The sequence below is a fragment of the Ctenopharyngodon idella genome, chromosome 2 (genome assembly GCF_019924925.1).
Source record: "Ctenopharyngodon idella isolate HZGC_01 chromosome 2, HZGC01, whole genome shotgun sequence".
NCBI classification, from domain to species: Eukaryota; Metazoa; Chordata; class Actinopteri; order Cypriniformes; family Xenocyprididae; genus Ctenopharyngodon; species Ctenopharyngodon idella.
The window spans coordinates 5,186,126-5,211,609 of NC_067221.1; the positions used below are offsets into that span (position 1 = coordinate 5,186,126).

Genomic DNA, 25,484 nt, shown 5'->3' on the forward strand with positions numbered 1-25,484 from the left:
AGAGTAAAGGGCTGATACTGTAATCAAGAGACCCTGAGCACCACAACATCACTTCCACAAACACAAAACCACAGAGGAATGATGGTGTTTGCAAGCACTTCGAGTACCAAATCTCAGTCACGCCACTTATATTTTGTACATCCAAATTATGCCTGTTAGGAAGAGCCCAGGGAGACCCACAGTTTTATGAGACCACTGTTCTGATAAGTTCATACAATAGAGTGCAAATTTATTTTCCCCATGCGTCACACCCTGCCGTTGCTTTTGAATGCAAAAGACGTGCTAATTTATGTCCATACATTAAGATCAAGAACGAAATGCATTCATTATGGAATTACAGAGGAGCATATATTGTTATCATAAAGCCTCTGCATATGCTCACTGGCAATGAGTCCTCTGACATAAACATATGGATGCTTGTTATGCCAACCCCCCAATTTGATTATCATTTAACGCAACCATAATTGCGTATAATTGATGTTACCTACCATAAAATATGTTAAAATGCATAATGGGCCAGTGCTGTATTTATAGTCGCCGTAATGAGTATATGAACGCGCGCTCCAAATGCCGAATCTGTGCTTAGCATCACGCTGTAGATTGAGTGCGCAGTGGCACTTGGCACGTCTGCCGCAGGGCTACATAGTTCGCTTCAGCCCTTTATTAAATCATAATCATCTCAGTTATAAGGCGCAGCAAAACACGTCCCCATTGACTCAACAGACAGCAGCGCAGGCGGCTCCGCATAGGGCCGAAGCAGCAAGATTAAACATCCGTAAGAGCATTAGGACACATAAGAGCATTAGGTGTGTATGTACACACACAACACATGCTCAGGCTCTGAACGGGCTCAGCCGCGGTGTTAGATACCGTGAAGGATGGGAACTATCAGTGACAGCATTGCCACCTGTTAAGCACACCATATTGGCTCTAATGACATACAGGACTGTCCATCTGTAGTAATGGTCAACAGCACCTAAGGCATTTTCAGTCTCCTAATTCCCCATTCCTTCTCTCTGCTGCTTTCTCTCGCTCCCACTGATTCTTTCTGCTGTCCATGAGGCCCTAATGAAGATCAATGCTTGTCTTCTTACCCACTTTAAACAGCCGTCCCGTTTGAGTGCAGTGATCAAATGTGTCTAAAACTATCGGGTGGATGTGTCTGGCTCTGGAGCTGGGTATTAACAGCACAGGGGGTTCCATTAAATGCTGCAGGAGCCAACTCACAGACAGGAAAGCATCCCAGAAGAGAACACAAGAGGTTTTTTTCATATCCCACAGTGCCGTCTGACTGCCTCAGGCAGACACGCAGAATCATCATCATTCATTTACTCAACGTATTACCCCACCGCCTTCCCAAGCCACGCCAACTGCAGCTCAGGGAGACGGCAAGAGAAAAAAAGACGAGAGACACAAAGAGAGAGGAGAAGACTGTCAAACAATGTCAGGCAAAGTTTTGGAAACATCTGATTGAATGCATGTTTCTCATCATCTTAAAGACCTTTTCATCGAAAGGCTTGGAATTAAATACTTGTAAGACAAAAATATTTTTCTTATGGAAGCTTGTTTCTGCCACTGAATAAAAAATAAAAAAGGTAATTGCGACTTTTTATTTTACAATTCTGACTTTTTTCTCGCAATTGCGAGTTATAAACTCAGAATTGTGCAATATAAAGTTGCAATTGCGAGTTATAAACTTACAATTCTGACTTTTTTCTCAGAAATGTGATATTAACTCGCAATTGCGAAAGAAAAGTGAACTGTGCGATATAAAGTTGAAATTGCGAGTTATCAAGTCAGAATTGCGTAATATAAAGTCTCAATTGCGAAATATAAACTTACAATTCTGACTTTTTTCTCAGAATTGCTGGAAAAAAGTCGCAATTGCGAGTTATCAAGCCAGAATTGCGTAATATAAAGTCTCAATTGTGAGATATAAACTTACAATTTTGACTTTTTTCTCAGAAATGTGATATTAACTCGCAATTGCGAAAAAAAAGTGAACCGTGCGATATAAAGTTGAAATTGCGAGTTATCAAGTCAGAATTGCGTAATATAAAGTCAGAATTGCGAGCTATAAAGTCAGAATTGCGCGAAATAAAGTCGCAATTGCGAGTTATAAAGTCAGAATTGTGCAATATAAAGTCGCAATTGCGAGATAAAAAGTCAGAATTGCGTAATATAAAGTCTCAATTGCGAGATATAAACTTACAATTCTGACTTTTTTCTCAGATTTGCTAGAAAAAAAATCAGAATTGCTAGATATAAACTCGCAATTGTGAGAAAAAAAGTCTGAATTGTGAGATAAAAAGTCACAATTACCCTTTTTATTTTTTATTCAGTGGCAGAAACAAGCTTCCATATTTTCTTCTCTTTACGGTTTTCAAAATAAATAAATAAAACAAGCTAAATTTACCTAAGCTAAAATCAAAACTATTAAAGCTAATAAAAAGAAATAAATCTTAAAACTATTTTACTGATCCCACTGAAACTTTTTCTTGTTTTAAATCTAAACCTCAAAAAACCTAAATAAAATAAAATTTATTCTTATAAGGAGAAAAACATTCACTTAATTTCCTCTTTTTTTAATTAAGCTCAACTGCTTAAATTTATTACCTAACACAAGAAAGCAAATGTACTTAGGAAGATGTTTAAATATTTTTTTACTGGATAACAGGACAAACATATTGATTAAAAAATTATTTAGCAGTACCTGTATTAATTCCTACTGTATATAACATATAAATTAATTATTAAATTCTTTACAAAAAAGAAATATTACAATACAACAATTAAAAATAAATAAATATATAAAATAACAATTATATTTAAAAGAAAAAAAATTAATGAATTTAAAATTGAAATGAATGGTTGAGAAGTTCACCTCATGACGTGTGAGAAAAGATTTGCAAAGCTGTAATCAAGGCAAATGGTGGGGAAAACTAAAATATAGTTTATAATTCAGTAGATAGTTTTGATTGACATTTTCGTTCACTGCATAATTCCAATATATATATATATATATATATATATATCCATTTGTGTTATTTCATCATTTTGATACTTTAATAATTATTCTAAAGATCGTAATAAAGAATATATATCTAAAATTTGACTTGTACTATAAGTCATGCGCACAATTCAACACTTTGATCCCCAAACTGGGTCAGTAACGGAGTATGACTCATAGAAGAGAGGGCAGGTAACGTTTCCATGCTCCACCACCGGCTCTTGATTTTCTGATGAGAAGAGCGATTGTTTATCACAGCACATACTGTAGCTTTAACAGAGCAGAATCAGCGGCTGATTAAGAGCCTGATTGAAACATTATTCTGTGACCTGCAGAGCTCGACTTCCTCAACCCTCAGGATTCAAATAGACAACGATAGCAAGAAAAAAGACTGGGATAATGTGAGTAATGCTATTAAGATCAGTGATGTGATAAACATTCAGACATGATGTTCTGTGGGAGATGTCTTTGAGTCTCAGTGTGTGAGCTTTACTTTTCCAATTCGCTGTGTGGAGGGTCATATTGGTTAGTGATCATTTGTTTTTCCTCTGCCAATTTCATTAATCTCAGCTCATTATTTAATTTGGATAAGTGGTTATTTAGATATATATTTAAAATCATTGTCTATTAAAAGTTGATAGCATTGAGTTGTGTGTTAAAGGGAAAGTTCACCAAAAATGAAACGTCCTCATCAAATCATTTACAGAAGAATGTTTTTGTCCATACAGTGAAAGTCATTGGGGTCTAAAACAACACTGTCTTTCACTGTATGGGCAAAAACAAAAACAAAAACAAAAACAAAAAAAAACAAAAAAAAAACACAGACATTCACCAAAATATCTTTCTTTGTGAAGAAATAAAGTCAAACGCTATTGTTCAAAAGTTTGGGGTCAGTTTTTTTTTTTAGCAAAGATGCATTAAATTTATCAAAAGTGCTAGTTAAGACATATATAATGTTACAAAAGATTTCTATTTCAAATAACATCTGTTTTAAACTTTCTATTTATCACAGAATCCTGAAAAATTGTATAATAATAAATAATTAGGGATGCACCGAAATGAAAATTGTGGATGATACCGATAACCGATAATTCTTTATATTTGAAAGCCGATAACCGATATATTAGCCGATAACCATCTAAGTCAAATTTTTATATAATTTTTGAGAGCCTGATTAAAAAACTAAAGTCTCACCATTAAAAGCCATGTCCCAAGCACACAATTATGATGTTCTCATTATAATATTATGTAGCTTATATGACAGACTTGCGCTGCACATGTTGCACTTAACTGTATTTTCCTTTTTGAAGTGATTTCAATCATATTTCAAGCAATTCAAAACCATCATGGTGAACAGTGCGCATCTGAAGTGTCTCAGCTGAAGGAAATAATCCATTATTTATCAGCTTTAATATATCGGCCAAATTTTCTTATCAGGCCGATAATGATAACATTACAAATGAGCATATATCGGCCGATACCGATATGGTGGTCGATACCGATGGTGGGCATAAGACACTTGAAGAAAAAAAAAAAATTCTTACCGACCCTAAACTTTTGAACATTAGTCTACAGTAGTCTAGTAAACCATCCCTTTAATGGAAACAAAATGGGTTCTTACCCTTCCAATGAGCACTGGTTCTGGACCAGCATACTCCTCAATGACAAAGAACTGGTTCCAGATCCAGCTTCGTCGTCTTCTGGATCGAGAGATTTGCCCTTTTTGTTGATTCCGCCCCTCATCTTCATCCTCATCCATTTCCTGGAAAACAAGGCCCTGTCCACCTCTACCAAGGCGAGAGTCCACAGTCATCTCTCCGCTCTCCTCCACCTCCTTCCTTCCCCATTCTGGATCTGGTGGGAGTTTTAGGATGTGGCTGCTGTCAATGGGTTCTGAAATTTTAATCAATGGATTCTGAGTGACACTGAAAGGCATAAGAACGCTCTGATCTGATTCCTCTTTAACATCAAGACTCCTCTCAGTCAGCGAGCTGAAAACATCTGGCCGAAGTCCTGAGTCGATCTGAGACGGAGTGTGTGATATGCCCATATCTCTCTGACCAGCGAAGGGATTCGTCTCGGTGCTGGTCATGATCTCACTTTGGGGAGTTGATGCTATGTGAGTCGTGAAGTGTTTGTACTTCCATGAAGCTGTGACTGGTACACCTCTCGCCTCTGTTTTTCTGTCCTCCTCTCCTAGATTCATACTGAATTGTTTAAAGAGAGTGTGAACAGTCTGATCCGAATTCAGACTGGCATTTGTATAAGTGCTTGAATGTAGCTCCGCAGTCTGGTTATCCGCGTTATAAAGTTCAGGAGCACCTGTCCTGTCTTGTTTTTTCAGTTTGAGCACCTCCATCTGACTGTGATCCATGTTGATCAGATCCCTTTTCCTGCTGTGACTCATTTTCCCTGGAATATTCAGACCTGGAACGCTCTGAAGCTGGGAATTCACAATCCGAACGAGGTTTTCTTTAGATATTAGTTTTAATAAGCTTCCAGTGAGGTTCAATTTTCGAGGCGAATCTGGAGTGACTACCTTTGTACCCGCTGTAGTGTGAATGGCAAAATTTGAACTCGATCTGGATCTTGGTGGGATTTTGAATCTTGTTCTATTGAAGTGCATGCCAGAGGTTGTCCTGTGGTGCTTTGGGATCCATTTGTCAACTCTTCCACCTTTTCTTGTGCTATTTCTGCTCCTTTTTAACTCTAAAGTGTCATCAACTGGTGCTTGTACCTTAAAATCCGCTTGATCGGAGTCCTCGTTTACTTGTACGGGTGGTTTGGCATTGAACCCAACAAAGTTTTCCTTGGTGAAGATGGGAGAAGATCCATGGCTCTGGTGAGCTGTAATCTGCTCTTCAATTTCCTCAGGACCAATCAGTTCTTTGAGTCTTGTCATTGTATTTCCATTCCTCTCCAAACTTGTATCCCATTGGTCAGTTGTGTGCTGGGTCTGAATTGAGCTCACCCCTCTTCTCCGAACAATCTTACTGATGCAGGCTCCTCCTACAAAACAGAGGGACACCAATAGGAGCAGCCTCTGGTCAATCATGTCGTCTTATTGTGATGTATTACTTTAAAAAACAACTGATGAAAAGACGTGTTCGCTTTCCAGTTGTCTTCATTCTTTCGTTCTTCTCTTCTCACTCTCCTTCACTTATTCCTCCATTACACTTCCTTCATCCAGCTCTGGAGAGTGTGTGTCAGTCACTGTTGTGTTCACTTTATGTATCTCCCTCTATCTAGCAGAGCTTCTGTGTTTTGGTGCTGGTGAAACGTTTTACTCAGTTTCCCACAGAGGGTTGGATGCCCTGAGAGAAAAGATAAAGATAATTAAGTTAAAACTTTAATCATTGCGGTATGTTAATTAAAAGTGGAACGACAAGGCAAGGTAGCAGAACACAGCCAAGCTGATTCATTCACGTATGAGTAATCGCAAGACAGTAACATCAGCATCATCATTAGAATTCAATATGAGCCAAGGTGGCTGATATTTTCTTGTACTGTCAGATGTCTAAGGCATCAGCAGAAGGCTTATAGGAAAATTATGCTATGGCATGTCATTTGTGCTTATCATCTGGTGGGTAGCGCACACAGTGGTGCTCCGGATCTTATATCTGACTCAACTGTCTAATACTTTGTTTTTTGTTTTTTTAAAGTTACACTTAAAATTGAAGTATGTTAAAATACATTCTCTTAACCCAGTTTATTGACTACTATTAGTATGCCATCCATGGGTTTATCTCCCCCAAAAGTGTAAACATCGAGCCTCCCAGGCACCATCTAAACATTGAGAGCGGTCTGCTCAGATCTGTCAATTTCTTTCCAGCTCAACCTATAGCGTGAGTTTGGGGCGTGGCTACTGTAGCAGGTGGAGAGTTTGGGGCGTGGCTACTGTAGCAGGTGGAGGGTTTGGGGCGTGGCTACTGTACCAGGTGGAGAGTTTGGGGCGTGGCTACTGTACCAGGTGGAGAGTTTGGGGCGGGGCTATTATAACAGTTGGAGAGTATGGGCGTGGCTACTGTAGCATGCATATAGTTTGGGGCGTGGCTACTGTAGCAGGTAGAGAGTTTGGGGTGTGGCTACTGTAGCAGGTGGAGAGTATGGGCATGGCTACTGTAGCATGAATATAGTTTGGGGCTTGGCTACTGTAGCAGGTGGAGAGTTTGGGGCCTGGCTACTGTAGCAGGTGGAGAGTATGGGTGTGGCTACTGTAGCATGCATATAGTTTGGGGCGTGGCTACTGTAGCAGGTAGAGAGTTTGGGGTGTGGCTACTGTAGCAGGTGGAGAGTATGGGCGTGGCTACTGTAGCATGCATATAGTTTGGGGCGTGGCTACTGTAGCAGGTAGAGAGTTTGGGGTGTGGCTACTGTAGCAGGTGGAGAGTGTGGGCGTGGCTACTGTAGCATGCATATAGTTTGGGGCATGGCTACTGTAGCAGGCGAGAGTTTGGGGTGTGGCTACTGTAGCAGGTGGAGAGTAATCCACCAGTAATCATGAAGTGCCTGGAAAGACTGGTCCATCCCTACTTACGGATATCGCCTATACCGGTATATTGCAACACCCCTAATTAAAATGATTTAATTTTTTAAATATTACGATTATCGTCCAATACCATTATATCACGACACCCCTAGTATGTACAGTACCATGCATTGACTTAATATTAATCTTAAAGTTATGAAAAATGTTCTAATTAATAAAAATTTTTAGTTATGTCAAGCTCTTTGACATAACTAAATAAGATGCTATTTGTGATCACAAATGACTAGAAAAGTCATAAAAATTGACTAAGTGGTAATCAAAAGTGTAAACCCTGAAAAAGATTCAATTATTGAAACTTCTGGAAGTATAGAATTTAATTATTTTAATAACTGTATTAAATTATCTTAATATACTGCCACTCCTAGTTTCTGCAAATACAAAAAGTTTTGAAATGAGCTATTTTTTATTACAGTAGAAGTACCAGAAATATCTTAGGGGTACTTGAAATATTGCCTTAACAATGGGGGGCTTTGGAGTCAAAAAGGTTGAGAACCAGTGATTTATTTTATATAAATTTTAGGTGACCTATGTGCATTTTAATGCAATCAACTGAAGTGATTTTTAAAGTTCAGCACCTCATTTTGAGCCTTCCCTTTGTGTCAACACTTCAAGACCTTCTAATTCAAGTGTTTGGTTTTTTGAGCAAACAAGACAAATATCCATTAAAATTGATTTTGGTACAAATCTATTCAAGCATGTCCTTACTGAAGTCATCCATTTTCCCTCAGTGAACGCAACTTAACACCTAAATAAAACACAACAACATTTGAGTATATTTTTGCTGAAATGAGTGACAGACTTCTCAAGCGTTCAAGCATGCAGTCTTCTTCTCTAATAGAAGCTCCTTCCAAGTTGTTGATGCATCATTTCACAGGTTGATTTTTGCAATTACATGGAAACGAAGCTGTTTCTACCACAATACATTAGGAACTGCACAATTTTACAGTTTAAGTGTGATGTTGAATGAGGCTGTCTGATTTGTGTAGGCATGAACAATGAGGCACTGCAGTGTGAGTTGTGTTTATGAAGAGTAATGACAGTAAGTTGAATGATGGTAATGGTAAAACTGCATAACATTACATGGTGGGTCGTGTATGTGCGAAGAGATGCCCTGTGGGATATATAATTGCAAAACAAAGAATTGTGGACTATGTAACTACAGAACTACTTTCACCCAAGAGCAGTGTGCTGGAAAGTGCTGGAAAGTGCATAAAGCCTTCCGATCAGACCGAAACTGGTGATTTCAGCCATTTTTATAGCCAAAAAAAAAAAGCAGAGAGTGAGCAAATGGACAGATTTATAGATTTAACTGCAGAGGAATGCATTAGGACTTCTATACTACACTTAACCCTCTTTTTAAACACCAGGTAATGGCCAGTTTTAACCCTGGGTTAAGCAACGTTTCATACTTGTGATTTTGAAAGGGATTTAGCAATGATTTTGCAAGTTTAACCCCAAATTATTATTGCACCAAATGCATACAATGTGATGCTATAATGCCATGGGGAGATGTTTAGCAACAGACAACCATTCGTAACCAGCCTCAGTTCTTGCCTCCTTAAATATTCATGTGCTTTGTACAGCTGCAGAAAATATCCATGCCCCCACATCTAAGAGAAACAGTGACGACAGATGTGTTTAAGTAGGCATAAAATGAAAATTCACCCAATCTATTTTCTAAATGCTTGTTATTGCTCTTATTGTGGTTGGTTCATCCATGCATATGTTTAATTTTCTTCTTGACCTCATCATTTTTAAATAAAAATGTCATAACTTGATCTGATGTACTTTACAATACGAGAAGAAAAGTTCTGTCGCTACTTCTGTTTTATCACAACTTTAACTGGACAGATAAAGAGACACTATTATTTTGAGGTACGTTTCAGAAGACAACCAGAGCAGCGCCACATTCCTACTAACAGACAAGCAGTTATTAAAACAGGTCATGTCCTGTCAATCAATGTTAATGACCTCATGAATATGCAAATGAGAACTTTAACCCAGCATTAACAAACGCACAGTGTGAAATCTATGAATTACTAACCATGAATAAAGTATGCAGTGTTGCTGTGGTTTTCCCACAGAAATGGGCTACTTTTACACTGTAGCCACATGTTGCGGAAAATAGTTTTTAACCCCCGGAAAACTCCCCCGGAACGGGAATGGGCTAGTTTTGATTAGCAATTGAGCTGATTTAGTTGTGCAGACCTGGCAACCCTGCAAATATGAATAGTGTGAAACATGAATAAAATAACCAAGGATTACATTAACCCCTTAGCATTCCTACACTCTAAAAATTGCTGGGTTAAAAACAACCCAAGTTGGGTTGAAAATGGAAAAACCCAGCAACTGGGTTCTTTTAAAACAGCAATTAGGTACACTGGGCACACATTTAACCCAACCGCTGGGTTAAAACACCCCAATTGCTGGGTTTGTCCATTTTCAACCCAACTTGAGTTGTTTTTAACCCAGCATTTTTTAGAGTGTAAGGCCTCTTTTGAAAGGTATGTGTACCACAGATGGTATAGCAGAATGCAACAAAGTCCAAGAAGCCCAACTGTGATTCATACACACTAAAAAATGCTGGGTTAAAAACAACCCAAGTTGGGTTGAATATGGACAAACCCAGCAATTGGGTTGTTTTAACCCAGTGATTGGGTAAAATGTTTGCCCAACGTGCTGAACAGTTTTATTTAACCCAACTATTGTTTAAAAATTACTATATGGCTGGCTTAAAATGAACCCAAAATTTGGAAATTAAAAATCAGACACATAATTACTAGAGGCAACAATAATAATCAAAAGGTGAACATTTATTAATAAGCAATTTAATAAATGTTTATTGTTTAATTATTACTTATTAAACTTATTAATAAATGTTCATTTATTACAAACATTAAACCCAACCGCTGGGTTAAAACAACCCAATATCTGGGTTTGTCCATTTTCAACCCAACTTGGGTTGTTTTTAACCCAGCACTTTTAGAGTATATAACTGCTGAGTAAAGCGTTGTGCGTTACGCATGTTGTTTTAGTGTTACGTCCGCTGTAAATGCTGTGACTTACAAGTACAGTAGCGGCACTCTTGGTCTTGTCAACATGCCCACTGAAGTTTGCTCACATTTCCTCACAGGATCCCCAAAATTCCTGGTTCCCTCCTGATTATTCACACAAGCCTTCATTCCTTAACAAATATTCCTCCCATCTCCTAAAAGCTTTTCTGTTCATGTTATATTTTCTCTTTCATCACCTCCTCCCACTCACCACCTGTCTCTCTCTGCCTCTCTCTTTGCATTTCACAACATTGTTTTAATACGTTATCCTCTGTTTCTCTCTCCTTTTCTCCGGCTACCTCCACGTCAATCATGATTGTGCTTTAACCTCTCTCACCTTCTGCGCTTTGACTCGCTTCAATCAATCAGCCAATCTCCGCATTGACATTGGGATTGACAGCTGTCTGGCACCTGCACTGATTCCTAAACTAGATGAACCTGAAGCTGAGCGTCTTACTGGTGAATCTTATAGATTATACAAATGAAAACATGCTACAATGGGAATCAAGTCTGCCCAGCAGCAGATTTATACAATGAACAAAGTAAACAGCTGTTTGCGGGTACATGGCAGCTAAGGTTCATACAAAAAAATGGATTTGTTTTTGCTTAAACAACAGATGACTATGTGCCAAACAAATCATTCATGCAGATGGAGTTGATAGGAAACTGCTGATAGATTGTTGTGCTCTGAATTTAACAAGCTTGAAAACAACGGCAGAGCAAAAATTGCAGAGGCAGTGAAATGTTCTTGCCAGCAGTGACAGTTTCTTTAGATTAGATTCATTAGATAGGAACTTTTTTTCACACTCGCTGACTTATTATTGATGGCTAGCCGGTCATAACTTGGGCGCAGATTTGGATATGGACCGTAGAGATAGTTAATAGATTGTCGAATAGATCCTAGGAATATTTGTAGTGCCGTTGGCTGAATATAATGTAAGTATTGAATGCAATAAAAGTCTGGTGTGTCATTTTTCATTAGACACAACAGCTGTTTGTTTTTATAAACCATGTTTTTTACAGTTACAGTACAGATGTTACATTTAAAGTCATTTTATGAAATCAAACTGCCGTTATACATAGAATTAAATGCATTTATATTGCACTCTATAAAATAAAGCACGAGAACAGAGATTCTTTAAAATAAAATCATCAAACTCCAGTGTATTATTTGGACATTTAAAGGTAGTAAACAAAAAAATTTGATACTCAATTTATCCAAATTAGTGCAGCTCTAATTCATTGTATTGTCTCACAGAAACAATATATATATATATATATATATATAGTAATCTTTAACCTAAACAGAATAACTTCCTCTGAAACAGCTTTTCTTTTCAGCTGAAAAGAAGGCCGTGAGCTATTAGATATTGTTAAAGGATTAGTTCACTTCAGAATTCAAATTTCCTGATAATTTACTCACCCCCATGTCATCTAAGATGTTCATGTCTTTCTTTCTACAGTCAAAAACAAATGAAGGTTTTTGAGGAAAACATTCCAGGATTTTTCTCCATATAGTGGACTTCAGCAGTTACCAACGGGTTGAAGGTACAAATTGCAGTTTCAGTGCAGCTTCAAAGAGCTCTACATGATCCCAGACGAGGAATAAGGGTCTTATCTAGAGAAACAAAGTATCGAGCAAGAGTTTACAAAGCAATCGGGCAAAGACGAAAGTCAAACAGCCTTTACAAAAAAAAGAAAATGAGATGGAGTTTTTTGCCCTAGCGCTGTACTTCTGCCAACGTCATGCGTGACCTTTCCAACGTGAATACATAATGCGTGGCGCATCATAGAGCAGTACAAGATGAGCATTTGTGGTTAAAAAGTATACAATTTGTATTTTTTTTTAGAAAATGTCAGATCGTTTCGCTAGACAAGACCCTTATTCCTCAGCTGGGATCGTGTAGAGCCCTTTGAAGCTGCTCTGAAACTGTAATTTGCTATTTGCCTCAAAATAGCAACGCGCCTGAACACACCTGAGAGTGAGAGTGCATTTACTATTTTAACAACGTGGGCGCTGGACGTGAAAATGATGACTGCGTCTGGCTGAAACTATCAAAAAACACTTGCATCGCGCCTGGCGTCGCATTGCGCCGGGTGTAATATACTTGGCAGAAAAAAGAGCAGAAGAAGAAGAGACGATCTATGCACCAACCCAAAACAAGAGTTCAGATGGCACGCAAGAGCTCGCTAGCCTATCCGCTGAGTTTCGATTAATTTTTGTGACACGCTCCACAAACTTCATGGAAAGGAAACTGGGACAACAGAAAGGGGCATCCTGTTTGTTTTATTGTGAATGTATACAAATAAAAATACAATTTTGAATGATGTCTTACTCTTATCTGTATGACCATAAATGACGAGTATTTTAAGTTGTTTCCATAGTTATAATGAAACAAAATCATTTGGCATTGTGCCGATTTGTGTGGTGGAAATCTCACTACTACAGTTCAGTGACGAAATATGCGTGTCCGGGAAATGGGAAGCCTCAGGTGCCACTTCACTCGCTGTCTCCTTGTGGAAAGGTGAAGTATGTTTTTTCTCCTTATCGCTCATCTCTCCGTGATTTCTTGAAAAAGCGTAATATTGAACTTGCGCACCCGCCATTGTCACCGCAGGTTAATGAACTCTCACGTGCTTTGGGGATTTGTTGCTTTTTCCTGTTGTACCAAACTTGTATCAAACCATGACCCCAAAACCGAGGTACATATCAAACCGTGACTTCTATGTACCATTACACCCCTAATTTGTACAATTTGGCAATGTTAAAACCAAACCTACATCATTAGGTCATGTTCTAGTTAGTTGCTCCAGACATCAAACAAATAAGCTACTTCAATGTAATCGTAGATGGGAAAGAAGTTGCAGTCTACAAAGATTCAGGTCGCTAACACAAAGGTCGCTGGTTTATTTCCAGGAAAGAGTGTCCCACTGGAGAGGTTCTGTGACAGCACTCTTGCTCTACCACTGTTGTGCTCCTGAGTGAGACACTTAACCTCGCTCTGCCCCTGACTACGGCTCTTAACACCAGCTTGTTTAAGTGCCTCTGCTCCAGGCAGACTGTCCCTCCAATTACAGTGTTACTTTAAATAAAATGTCTGCAAAATGACAAGTAACCATGCTGGATACATTTAAGAGCTGCGTATCTTAATAAAGCCGTTTTCATGCTCCAGTCCCCAAAATATGCACATGGAGAATTATAAGTGGCACAAATTGTCTTTGCTTATTTCGCTCAGCCTATTTACTCACCCATCTACAGTATACAAATGTACGTGCAAATCTGGACATTGTGGGGGGAAAAAGCTCCCATTTGTGATTCAAAATTCTGCCTTGGATTAACCTGCACAGTTCTCCTACAAGTAACACATCTTACTCCAGCAGAAAAAAGGTTATCCATTACAATATTTCTGGAATATTTGCTTTTTCATTAGGTGTTTTGATACTGCTCTGCCTACGCTCTACTTATGGAGCCAAGTGACAAAAAAGAGGAATATCGTAAGGCTACAAAAAGCCACGAAGAGCCCTTCCTAGGGCAGAAATCAATAAAGCTGTTGCCAACTTGAAAAATGAAGAGGAATTAAGCAGTAAAGTAAGCAAACTCAGCAAACTAATAGCTCTGCTAAACGTTAATCACTCTTATGCCCATGGGACGCATTTTGTATTAAAAGTGGATGGGACGGTGGCATCTAAACAAGAAAACAGGCCAGTTGTGATATCATGGAGACAGCTCATGAATATTAATAACATCATGCTAAAATATTTTAAAATAGAATGTTCAGTTCAAAAAAGAAAGATTTACGGATTTAAATTTACAGCAAAAAAAAAACAACAATAATAAACATTAATTTAACAACATTCGATGTAACAAAACCCTAATGAACATAACTGATTAGAAAAAACTAAGAAGACACAGTTATTTCAACAAAAATACATCAAATTTGAAGTGTCATGCAGGGAATTCTGGGAATGTCAATTTACATTTTTTACTGTAAATTATACAATGACTTGTTCTTTTTCACTTCCAAAAACTGTAATTTAACAGTATTGTACTGTTACATTAAATGTAAGATTAGATCTATTATAGTTATTCACCATATAAGGACTATATAAGGAAATCAATGTTTTTTTGTTTTGCGATCATTTTGTACAGTGTACATAGCCTTCAGTGTGACAAGGAAAAGTTCCATAAAAAATTGAATAATTGAGGATTTCTGTGTACTACCTGTGCATTTGTACTAGAGGTATAACGGTATCAGTCAGACGACGAATACAGTCAGTCACAAGCGATTCACACTCCAATCCAGAAGGGGGCACGCACGGTAATGCAACACTGTTTGCTAACTGCCACAACAGAAAAAAGAGCAGAAGAAGAAGAGACGCTCTATACACCAACCCAAAACAAAAGTTCAGATGGCACCAAGAGCTCACTAGTAGCCTATACGCTGAGTTGCGATTAATTTTTGAGACGCGCTCCACAAACTTAATAACGATTACATATTAAATGATTTAAACAACAATTTCCACCGTATACTGAGTGGTAATTTAACATAAAACTAAATTCACACCATGATTTGAAAAAGTGATCATTCTTGTCGACCAATTCAAGTGCTATATATTTATATAAAAACCGCGAAAACATTTTCGCTTTGAATACATGGATTTGGGGTTCTGATTTGCCCTAATTTTAGTTTTTGTTTTAAAGGAGTCATGAATTGAGAAATCAAATTTTCCTTGAACTTTTGACATATAAAAATATCCTGTAAGTTTCAGAATTCAAAACTTTTTCATTTGTCAAAAACAGCTTTTATTGAATCCGATATCAAAAAAGAATCTATTACAAAAAGACATTATTACATCATAGTGTGACGAAAGACCGCCTCTGCAGAAGATCAACACCTACTTCGACATCATTGCCTCTTTAGCCCCGCCCACCGATTCACACATCATGTAGTAGTAAATACAGATGCAAACACAGGATTACTCCAGCAACAAAACCATAGACACGCCTCTGAGGGATACAAGACGTTTTGCAGTGCCAAGTTGTGGAAAAACACAGTCTTTGCACTGCCATCCTTGAGATCATAACATTAAGAAGTTATGAAGTTCAGGTCAGATTGCGTCAGTAAGTCACTGTTAGTTTGTTCGCTTCATTTTTTTGCAGATTCATTTTTAAACAAGACACTGTTTGAAGCTGGCTTTTCGGAGAGACTGACAAACACAGGCACATTCGATCATAATTCTGTTTATAATTCACAAAACTGTGTAAGTCACTCTTTGTCAATTATAACTGTGGTAACTATTAGTACTTATTTTAATATGCAGAACTGTAATGGAGTGTTTGAAGGAGTCAGTCAAAACCAGGATATAAAATAGCTTATTACTTCTAAATTAGGATGTTTTTTGATGGAAAAATCTCAATAACATTACAAGTGGACCTCAGAGAACATTATAAAATTAACAAAAAATGCAGTTCATGATACCTTTAATAAACCATAGATATACATACTGCATATCTGAAACATTTATTTTAGTGCTGTCCATTTAGCCACAAGTTAGTGTGGTTAATCATTAAGAAAGTAATGTGAAATAGAATTAATGCAATTCATCATGCCTCTGACCTGTATATAAATTCAATAATAAAAAATTCCATTAAAGCCAGTCAAGCTTGAAGTACCATCTTCATTTTTTTGTTTTTGCTACTACAGATAAACTGCCACAAACTACACTTACAGAGAGCGAACAGGTAAATATTGATAGACAATCAATTAAATCAATTAATGAATCAATCAGCATATAATATAATATAATATAATATTACAGTAAAATGAAGCAATTAAGCATTAAGTGGCACATATGTAGTTGTGTGTAAAAGATAAAATTGCTGCAATCCACACAACAACTATGCTTCTATTGTATTAAACACATCCCTGTCGCAAGCTATTTCATAAAGTGGTGGGGACGTGTAATGATGCCATGCTTATTCCTGTCCAGTAATGGCTCGTGTCTATGCAAGAGGCGTAAAATGCAGGTGGTTGGACTTCGCTATTGTCATGGGCACCAGGGCAACATGCTGAGAGCATAGAGTAAACCAGCGTATCGACACTGTCACATCTGCGGTGGGAGTGTACTCTTGCTCGACACGAACAGCATATGTGAGGGACACAGACTGAGCATAATGCCCCATCACTATGTGGTCTCTGTGATGTTGAATCAATGCAGGCTAAAAGCGTACGGCTGAAGGTGTCGAGAGCAGTCGCTCTTTAAGCTGGAGTGTGAAAAGCAGAACGTGACAGCATCCGATCACTTTGAGACTTTCCTTTTGCTTCATGAGACATGCATCCATACGCCCCCTGGACAATCAGAGTATCTCACTGAACTGATTAATTGAGGCCATAAATATTTTTAATTAATTTCTCTTTTCCCCAGGGCTTCGGAATATCTTGGTTCGTTAGTATTGGAGGCAGATCCTTTTCATCGATCGCCGGAACCCGTGGTGCAGTGAAGGCTGTCACCAACTTAACGAGACTGAAAATTTTAATTACGATTCTCCTCCGTACTCCTTACTTGCCATTTTTTCTCTCACTCACACACATAACACCTACCCACAAAACACTGTTCTCAACAGAAAGCCAGAAACACATTCATGCCGATATTGTGCTACATATACGCTCCTTTCCAAAACGTGCCTTGGGCGTGTAAGATATCATAAGCGCGCTATCAAAGTGAGAGCTGTTCAAAAAAGTAGGCAACTTAATTACACTGCTCTCAAAAAAAACCTTGCTTTGACCAAATTTTAAGCAACATAACAAATCTCAGTATGCACTATGACAAGTTCAGAAACAGAAACTCAAGAGTCAAGATGACGGATAAAAAAAAGAAAGAAATAGGGATGCATTGATGTCATTCTACCCAATAATAATAAGCAGAAATTATTTTCATGTTTCGTCTGATATTAAAATTGTACACATTTTTGTCTAAATAAATCATTTAACTAAAAACTTAAATAATATACTGAGCATCCCTAAAGAAAAATGCACAAATACATACAGACGAGACAGTTTGTTCACAAGAACGAGACAAGAGTTCATGAGAATGAGACAAGATTTTTACACAGTATTTTTAAGAAATCCTCAGTGACGAAATACATGAATATTATGAGAAAAATAGTCTGCAGGTGCATTTTAAATATTTTAACTAATCATCTTGTAATGAATGTAATTTCAGTTCTACTTTCTGAGTATGAATTATCATCTGCAGTAAAAGACAACAATACTCAAACACTGTAAAAGGTTTTGCCACAAACTCAACTGACTGGCTTTCATATGAGTCTCTTCAGACCTGATTTATGAGCTTCTACAACTTTTGACCTCCAAACTGAACTCCTTTCCACAAATTGATCTTAGAAAATAGTATAAATAAAAATGAATAACACCGTTTTCTCTTAGTCTTGTGCAAACAATAAGTACAACCATAATCAAAGAACTCTCTCAATATTCTAAGTGCAAATAGAGACCAAATTTTTCTTCAAGCATGATACAGAGCTAAGAGATGGTTACAACTACACAGCTCAGCCTAAGACAGCTTTCTTATTGGGAGATATTTGCATGCATCAGGGAGCCGCTTTCAAAACGGGTATTGAAATCGCGTTTGAATGCGCGCTCGCGTTTTACTTTCGCTTTCGTTTTCGTGATCACGTGTACTCTGTGAATAGGGAGCAGCGGTGCTGAGTGTGCATTCTACAAGATAAGACATTTATCAGAAGCTTTTAGGCTCTGTTGTGCAACGTATCCTCCGCCATGGTCTTGTCAGTCATCTCGCCACATGATCAGTGAACTCTGATTCTTGCTGCACTACGTACGGCTCTGCAGCTCGTGTTGGATGAGCCGGATGGGATAGAAGTGACCGTTATACAACTGAATTAAAAGATTTTTATTTCTATAAAAGGCAAAACAACAGTGGAGGCATAATATAAATGTAGCCGTGGCATGATGGCATCCTAATTTCATCCTCACACAAAAAAAGTCATGGCAATATCATGAGACAGCTTTTCAATCTCGTCACATTTTAAAATCGCCTAATCTCACATTTTAATCTCACACCCCTAATACATATGTATAGTTGTATTTCACTCTAAGCATATATATATATATATATACGCTTAGAATAAACAGCACTCTCTTTGTGAGAACGAGCCTTTAATGTATGTTTATAATGGTATTACAGAGTGCTATTTGTATGATGCACAGAGTTGCTGCCTACGTTTAAGCGCTCCAAATCAGTCACTTATGAAGTTGTATTTCAGTTAGTATGTAGGCAGCAAGGCATCTTCTATGGTGTTCTTGAAAATAACACTAACTCTTCATACTACACATTCCGCAGTTGATTTCAGATCAGAAATACACAGCGCACTTTCACTCTAGGAAACATTATCCCACACATGGCAGAGGAAATAAATAAAGCTAGCTTTGTTATATATTTTTTTCGACTCTCCTGCTGTAGTGCTCCAGGGAAGAACCTTCTGGACCAAAAGTGAAAAAAGGAAAGAAAAAGCCTCTTTATTGCCCCTGTAGAAAAAAAAAAACACACACACACACAGCTCCACCTACAAATATAGGCAAACTAATGCTGTGCGGAGTGTATGGTGGCTGCAGGTGCTCCCTGCTGCGAGACCTTCAAGTACAAAAATGACTTTGAGAGAGTCAGTCTTCCCTCCCTCACAAAAGCTTGAGTGTGAAACAAGAGATCTGAGAGCAACAGCAACGGGGGGAAATCTGCCAAAGCGCTGAGGGAAAACGCAAGAGGCATTCTCTTTGCGAAAGGAGGACGTATCTACATCTAAATGGATAAAATCCATCCTCCTACATTTGTATTTTACCTGAGGTGAAATTGCCAAACTGCTGATCAGTATGCCGTGACTACGCCAGCGCGGGGTGTCGGCGGGGGGCCGGTGTTTTTTAAAATGTCGGCTCTCTCGGGACACTCGAGAAACAAGCTGGAAGGGGTAAAAAAACAACACGGTCGTCGACAGAAAAGGACATAGAGAGCATAATCTAGATGGTTTTCACGTTCCGATAAGTGCCAAGGATAAGTCCACTTCAGGGTGGTTCCCGTCTGGAGGATTAATATAAAAGGATCATTTTAACACAAAAGACAAAAAGGGGCTTAAAACCGCGCAGGGCCTCGGCACGCTGCGAGCGCTTCCGTCGGGGCGAGCGGAGGAGAGGAAATGAAAACTCAGCAATCGGCAGATGAAACGGGACAAGAGTGAGAGAGATAAACAATCTCTGAGCCCTCTGTTACAAAACAGCCTATAAGAGACAATCAATCTGCCTCCCACACCACAAGCCAACTGGAGAAATCTCGCAGTCGGTAATCTGATTACGGCTGATGGCGCTAAACGTAAAGTGGGAAAATGGTGAACGTGGCCTTGCTCTGACCCCACTGTCATAAGCACCTTATTAATAACATAATCAGTATTCACACACGTTACTGAGCCTTTAATAATTCATAAACAGCAACAAGAGATGCAACAGGGTTAGCAAACAGAGTGAGAGATAAGATAAGAGACCTTTTGGTATTTGTCGAGCTTGCAGTCTAAAATTAACCTTTTGCCAATGCAATGATAAATATACAGTTATATGAATATTTATGGACAAAAACAGTGTTTTGCATTATTTTTTATTATAAAAGTGTTGTCTCTCAAAACCCTCACTTAATAAAACCACTTTTTTATTAGCATAAAATAACAGATTTAAAGATTGTCTTCCAACAAGTTTTAAAGTCCCCCTGTAGTCAATAATTTTATCACTTAAAACTCATCTTTGATCACCAAAATGACATATTGAAATGTTTTTTTCCTGTGAAAATGATTTCTTCATGCCTTAAAATAGCTTGAATGTAACTCTACACCCTTGATTCATTTAGTATACGTGGAACAATGAATATGCAAATTACCCCCGCCTCCACTCTGGTTTAATTCAGCCATATATGTTTGAACCAGAAACTGGTTCAGAAGAAGAAGAGGAAGAGTGAATTATACAGACTCATCTACAAGTCCATGTATCAGAATGGTAATGCGTTTTATGTATTGCTTTTGCTTGACTACGTTATCAAACGGCTAATAATGTGTTGCTAATGTTACACAAACCATGTTCCCGTTCGCCATCTCAGTCTCCCTTCTAAATATTAATATAATTCCTTAGAAACGCTTTGAACATCTTAGAAGTCAGTGGAGAAAGGCATATAGTTCATCATAACATCGTAATGTTTATCATATACATAATTCACCCGCTATATTGTTAAATGTACCCGATTTTTCATATCAACAGAAAAATATACCAGGATAACCTGGCTTCTCTTGAGACTCCTTGCTTCAGAGCATAGTTAATGATATGCTAAAGCCCGCCCACACGTTGGCGTGATTGGTTACAACATGTTTGTGACGTAGAAAACAGGGGTGATTTCAAACCGCGTTTTTGAAACTGTCTTTGGTTCACTGCAGTTTTAAGGAGAAAATACTCAGCAATGGTGTTGACTGATGAATTATACATGGTTTGTCATAAAGCATATTAAAAATCCCACATAGACATATAAATAACATATAAAACATGATTTTCACCACAGGGGGTCTTTAAACTCTTTAATATCTGTTTACATCTCAAAAGGTAAGTAGTTATGAAAAATAGCTGTTAGACGATGTGCAAGCCACAAAAGATAATTTGTGTCTTTGATTCAAAATGCTTGTGTCATTTACATTGTGATTTAACCATGTATTATGTTGCAGTTCCAGTAAACTGGTGAGGAACTGTTTTATTTACTCACCACAACCAGTTTCCATTCACCTCTGTGTTTGTCTTATGATTTAATGATTCTAAAATAGTCGTTTCTGATAAATAGTGAGGAGTTACAATTTTATTTTTATGATGCACTATACACTGGAAAATGGACTTTCAAGCTGTCTAGTTACATCTTATAATGATAACTTCTGCTCAGTCATCGGTTCTAGGGACTCAGGTACGCCAGTGTTTCAAAGACAGAGAGTTGCCAGAGAAGATTTGCTGGTGAGTCAGAAAGTGCGGAAACATTTGCTGAAATTACACCTGATGCCCATCAAGAGTCTTTCTTCTTCTTCTGCTTCAGTGGCTCTTGACATCAAAAAGCTATCTGATCCCTTCAGAACAGCGCCTGACATTTTACCGAATGGCCTGCAATCTTTGCCTCTCTCCACTCAGCAAAAGCTCTATGTATGCGTGTTTGTGTGGATTCACTACATGCTTACACAATGCTAATAAGGCAAATCTGTCAAGATGATGTTAATTGATTACATTTTAATTGAATTATTTATATGATACGGTTAATTAAACAAATGCAGTGCAATTACTGGTATATCAATATTTGCTGAGAAAAACTCACCCAATGAAGACAATTCAAAGACTTTACATCACTGCGGTAGATGAATCCATTGAATAGACAACCTGATTTCATGAGGAAATATAACTATTTTTCGAGGTGGCAATTTTGTATTCATTTCTTAGATGTAACCGATACTGAAACTTAAATTTTTTTTTTTTAGAAAAAAACTAAATGTCACTAGAGCTTAAGCAGATTCACACAAATAAGCCACCAATAAGCCAAAACATAAAATAGTTATGAATTTCCATGAGAATGTGTTGGAATAGGCAAAAAGTGGCTTTGGAAGAAGAAAAAACACAGCTTAAACTAGACCAGGGTTTTTCAAAGTCAAAGACAGTGGGCCTCCATTTTGAAAAAACATACACGATGACGCCTTCCCACCCCTATTACTATGCTATTACAAATTTTTAATAGCGATCAGTGCGCAGAGAGCGCCGTACACATGTGGTTTGTTTGCGCATCAATAATAACGGACTCTTGTCTCGTGTGCCTAATGTACGACTCCTGTATGCCACTGTAATCATCTTTACCTTAATTACAATCGTCATCCATCAAAACTTGCGTGACACTGGTTTGCTTTATCCAGCCGCGATATGTAGTTTGCGTATCATATGCTCATGCAGCGGTTGGGTGTTTTGAGCCGGCGTTCAGTCTGTATTTCACAGCATGAAGAGAAACAGATTGTGCTCCTCTGAAACAGAGATCATGCTTTGAAGCCAAATACACTATTCTCTCTGTAACAAACATAGGCTAGTAAGAGCTGTGCGTGTAAATCTCACTCCCCTGAACTCCCATGCGGACGGACCAGGGTTTGAGTCCCGCTTAGAGTGGGCGGTTCAAACAGGAGGGGTTACATTGGTGCCGTGACCCGGATGGGACTGAGATTTAGGGGGTGAGTGTAACGGACATAAGCTAGTAAGAGCTGTGTGTGTAAACCTAAATGCTAAAGGCCACAGTCTCTAGCGTCAGTTGCTAGAGCGCCTCTTGAGTTCAGGGGAGTGAGGTTTAGGGGGGTGAGTGTAACAGACATAGGCTAATAAGAGCTGTGTGTGTAAACCTCACTCCCCTGAACTCAAGAGGCGCTCTAGCAACCGACGCTAGAGACTTCGCCCTTTAGCCTCCTTGTTAGAGCGCCCGACTCCCATGCGGACGGACCTGGGTTTGAGTCCTGCTTAGAGAGGGCGGTTCAAACAGGAGGGGTTACACTTGTGCCGTGACTCAGATGGGAGTGAGATTTAGAGGGGTGAGTGTAACAGATGTAGGCTAGTAAGAGCTGTGTGTGTAAACCTCACTACCCTGAACTCAATAGGCGTGCTAGAGACTACAGTCTTTAGCCTCCTTGTTAGAGCGCCTGACTCCAATGCAGACGGACTGGGGTTCGAGTCCCGCTTAGAGCGAGCGGTTCAAACAGAAGGGGTTACATTGGTGCCGTGACCCGGATGGGAGTGAAGTTTAGGGAGGTGAGTGTAACAGACGTAGGCTAGTAAAAGGCGCTCTAGCGACTGACGGTAGAGACTACAGTTTTTAGCCTCCTTTTTAGAGCGCCCGACTCCCATGCGTGTGGACCAGAGTTCGACTCCCGCTTAGAGCGGGCAGTTCAATCTGGAGGGGTTACATCTCTGCCATTTCTGAAGAAATTGGCCAGGTTTTCTATGCATTAGGGCTGTTTTGGACTAACTGTTTGAATACATTCATTTACTGGATCCTAGGACTGAAAACTCAGGAGTTTATGGATTAAAATGATCTGATTGAAAAGAGAGGAGCAAGTCTCTTGTCCAAAACCTGCTTCTTTTCGCTTTTTAAAGTATAGTTTCCACTATAATGTATTGATTGAAATTATTAATCATTATTATTAATCTTTTTTTTTCCATTCTGCACGCCTCCCCTGACATGGTCTAGCGCCCCCTGGGTAGGCGCGGCCCCCACATTTGGAAAACCCCTGAACTAGACTAAAATGGCCTGGTTTCAGCCTTGCAAAGCTGGTCTTCCTCTAATCTATCTGAAATCCCAGCCTGACCAGCTGGAAAATGTCCAAAACCCCTCTAAAACCATCTTACAGACCATTCTGACCAGGCTGGAGACCAGTTAAGACTAGCAAACCAGTTTAGGCTAGTTTAAGATGCTTTTTATGTACAGTATCTTTAAACGTTTGAACATTCTCTGTATGTGTGGTTTACACTGCAAAAACATGGAGATGGTACTTCAAATATAATTGCTCTGGTGTTTTAGAAATTTGCATTTTAAATTACATTATTATTTTATTTAATTTTTTATATTTATTCTCACTTGTTTAACCTGTTAAACTGACAAACCTAATTAAATATAAATGTCTGCAGTCTCTCAAACACCTGTATCTTTTAAAATACTTGACACAACCTCTCAACGGGATATAAAACTGCTTCAACAGATTAAAGCGCATTCATTCTGTGTATTTCACTTCACTCACAACAACTTTACCTCAGAGAACATAAACTGCCTTTCTAACTGTAAGCGTTCTTGTAGAAGGTCAGCCGGACAGGCAGAAGACATCTGAAGATGAATAAATCCAAATAACCTCAGGTTAACCAATACATTTAAACATTTCCAACACTACAATCCCTAAGAAAAAGACAAGCCCTCTGTCATAAAGCCTGAAAGAGAATAATGACCTTTAATAGCTCATTTTACTAATTACTACTCGTCTGTCATTAAGCTGATGGTTTCATCCAGAGCAATTTACAATACGCTTATTACGGAAGATCCCCCGTGGTGCAACTCGGGGTAAAGTGTCTTGCTCAAGGGCGCGATCCATTGATCAATCCTTATGAGGAACTTTTTGATTACCAGCCAAGATCTTTAACCTCAAGGCTATGCAAACCTTTTTTTAAAACTGCTCAAGTAGGCTCATACAACAACAAATGCTTCCATTGTTGCCTATAGTTGCAATCAGGCCTCTGAAGCTTCTTTGAAAAGAGCAGAAAGAGAAGCAGTACAGTATCTCCACAGGGCACATCCTCTAGCTGAATGACAATAGTAGTGAACTTCTTCAGGAAACACAGATCGATTGGCTTTGTTCGAGCTGTCTGATGGATAGCCTTGCTATCAACGTTCAGAACTGACATCTTGCGTGACCCCAAATACAACCGAATCACACGCTATCTTACTATTTTATTATTTACTTTCTGAGGGGTTCTGCAGCCTAGAGCAGGTTTTTGCTACGTCATTAAAACTACTAACGCTTTAGGGATCTGTGATGGCTTCAGGTACTGATCAAGCTAACAAGCTCAAAGCAGTGCTAGCTGAATGCTGGTGTTGTGCAGTGCTTAAAAAATAAGACTTTAAGTTTGTTTTGGGGTTTTGTGAGGCGCTTGAGGCGTTTCTGTTTCTATATTGCTAAAGCCACCCTTGCCCCACAAACCTTCAGCTCCTGTGTGTGGCAGGTTGGATGATTATATTTGTTGTTCAGGTTTCGGCTGGAGCG

General features: G+C 38.6%; 1 protein-coding gene across 2 annotated transcripts in view; it reads right to left on the reverse strand.

The window, feature by feature from the left end:
* LOC127502098 (uncharacterized) overlaps positions 1–25,484 on the reverse strand; it is a 176,448-nt gene that overhangs the window by 90,162 nt on the left and 60,802 nt on the right. For both annotated transcript variants that reach the window (XM_051874656.1, XM_051874664.1), the window contains one exon: positions 4,632–6,324. In XM_051874656.1, the coding sequence (XP_051730616.1) occupies positions 4,632–6,065 (1,434 nt within the window). In that variant the 5' untranslated portion in view covers positions 6,066–6,324. The remainder of the gene's footprint in view (positions 1–4,631; positions 6,325–25,484) is intronic.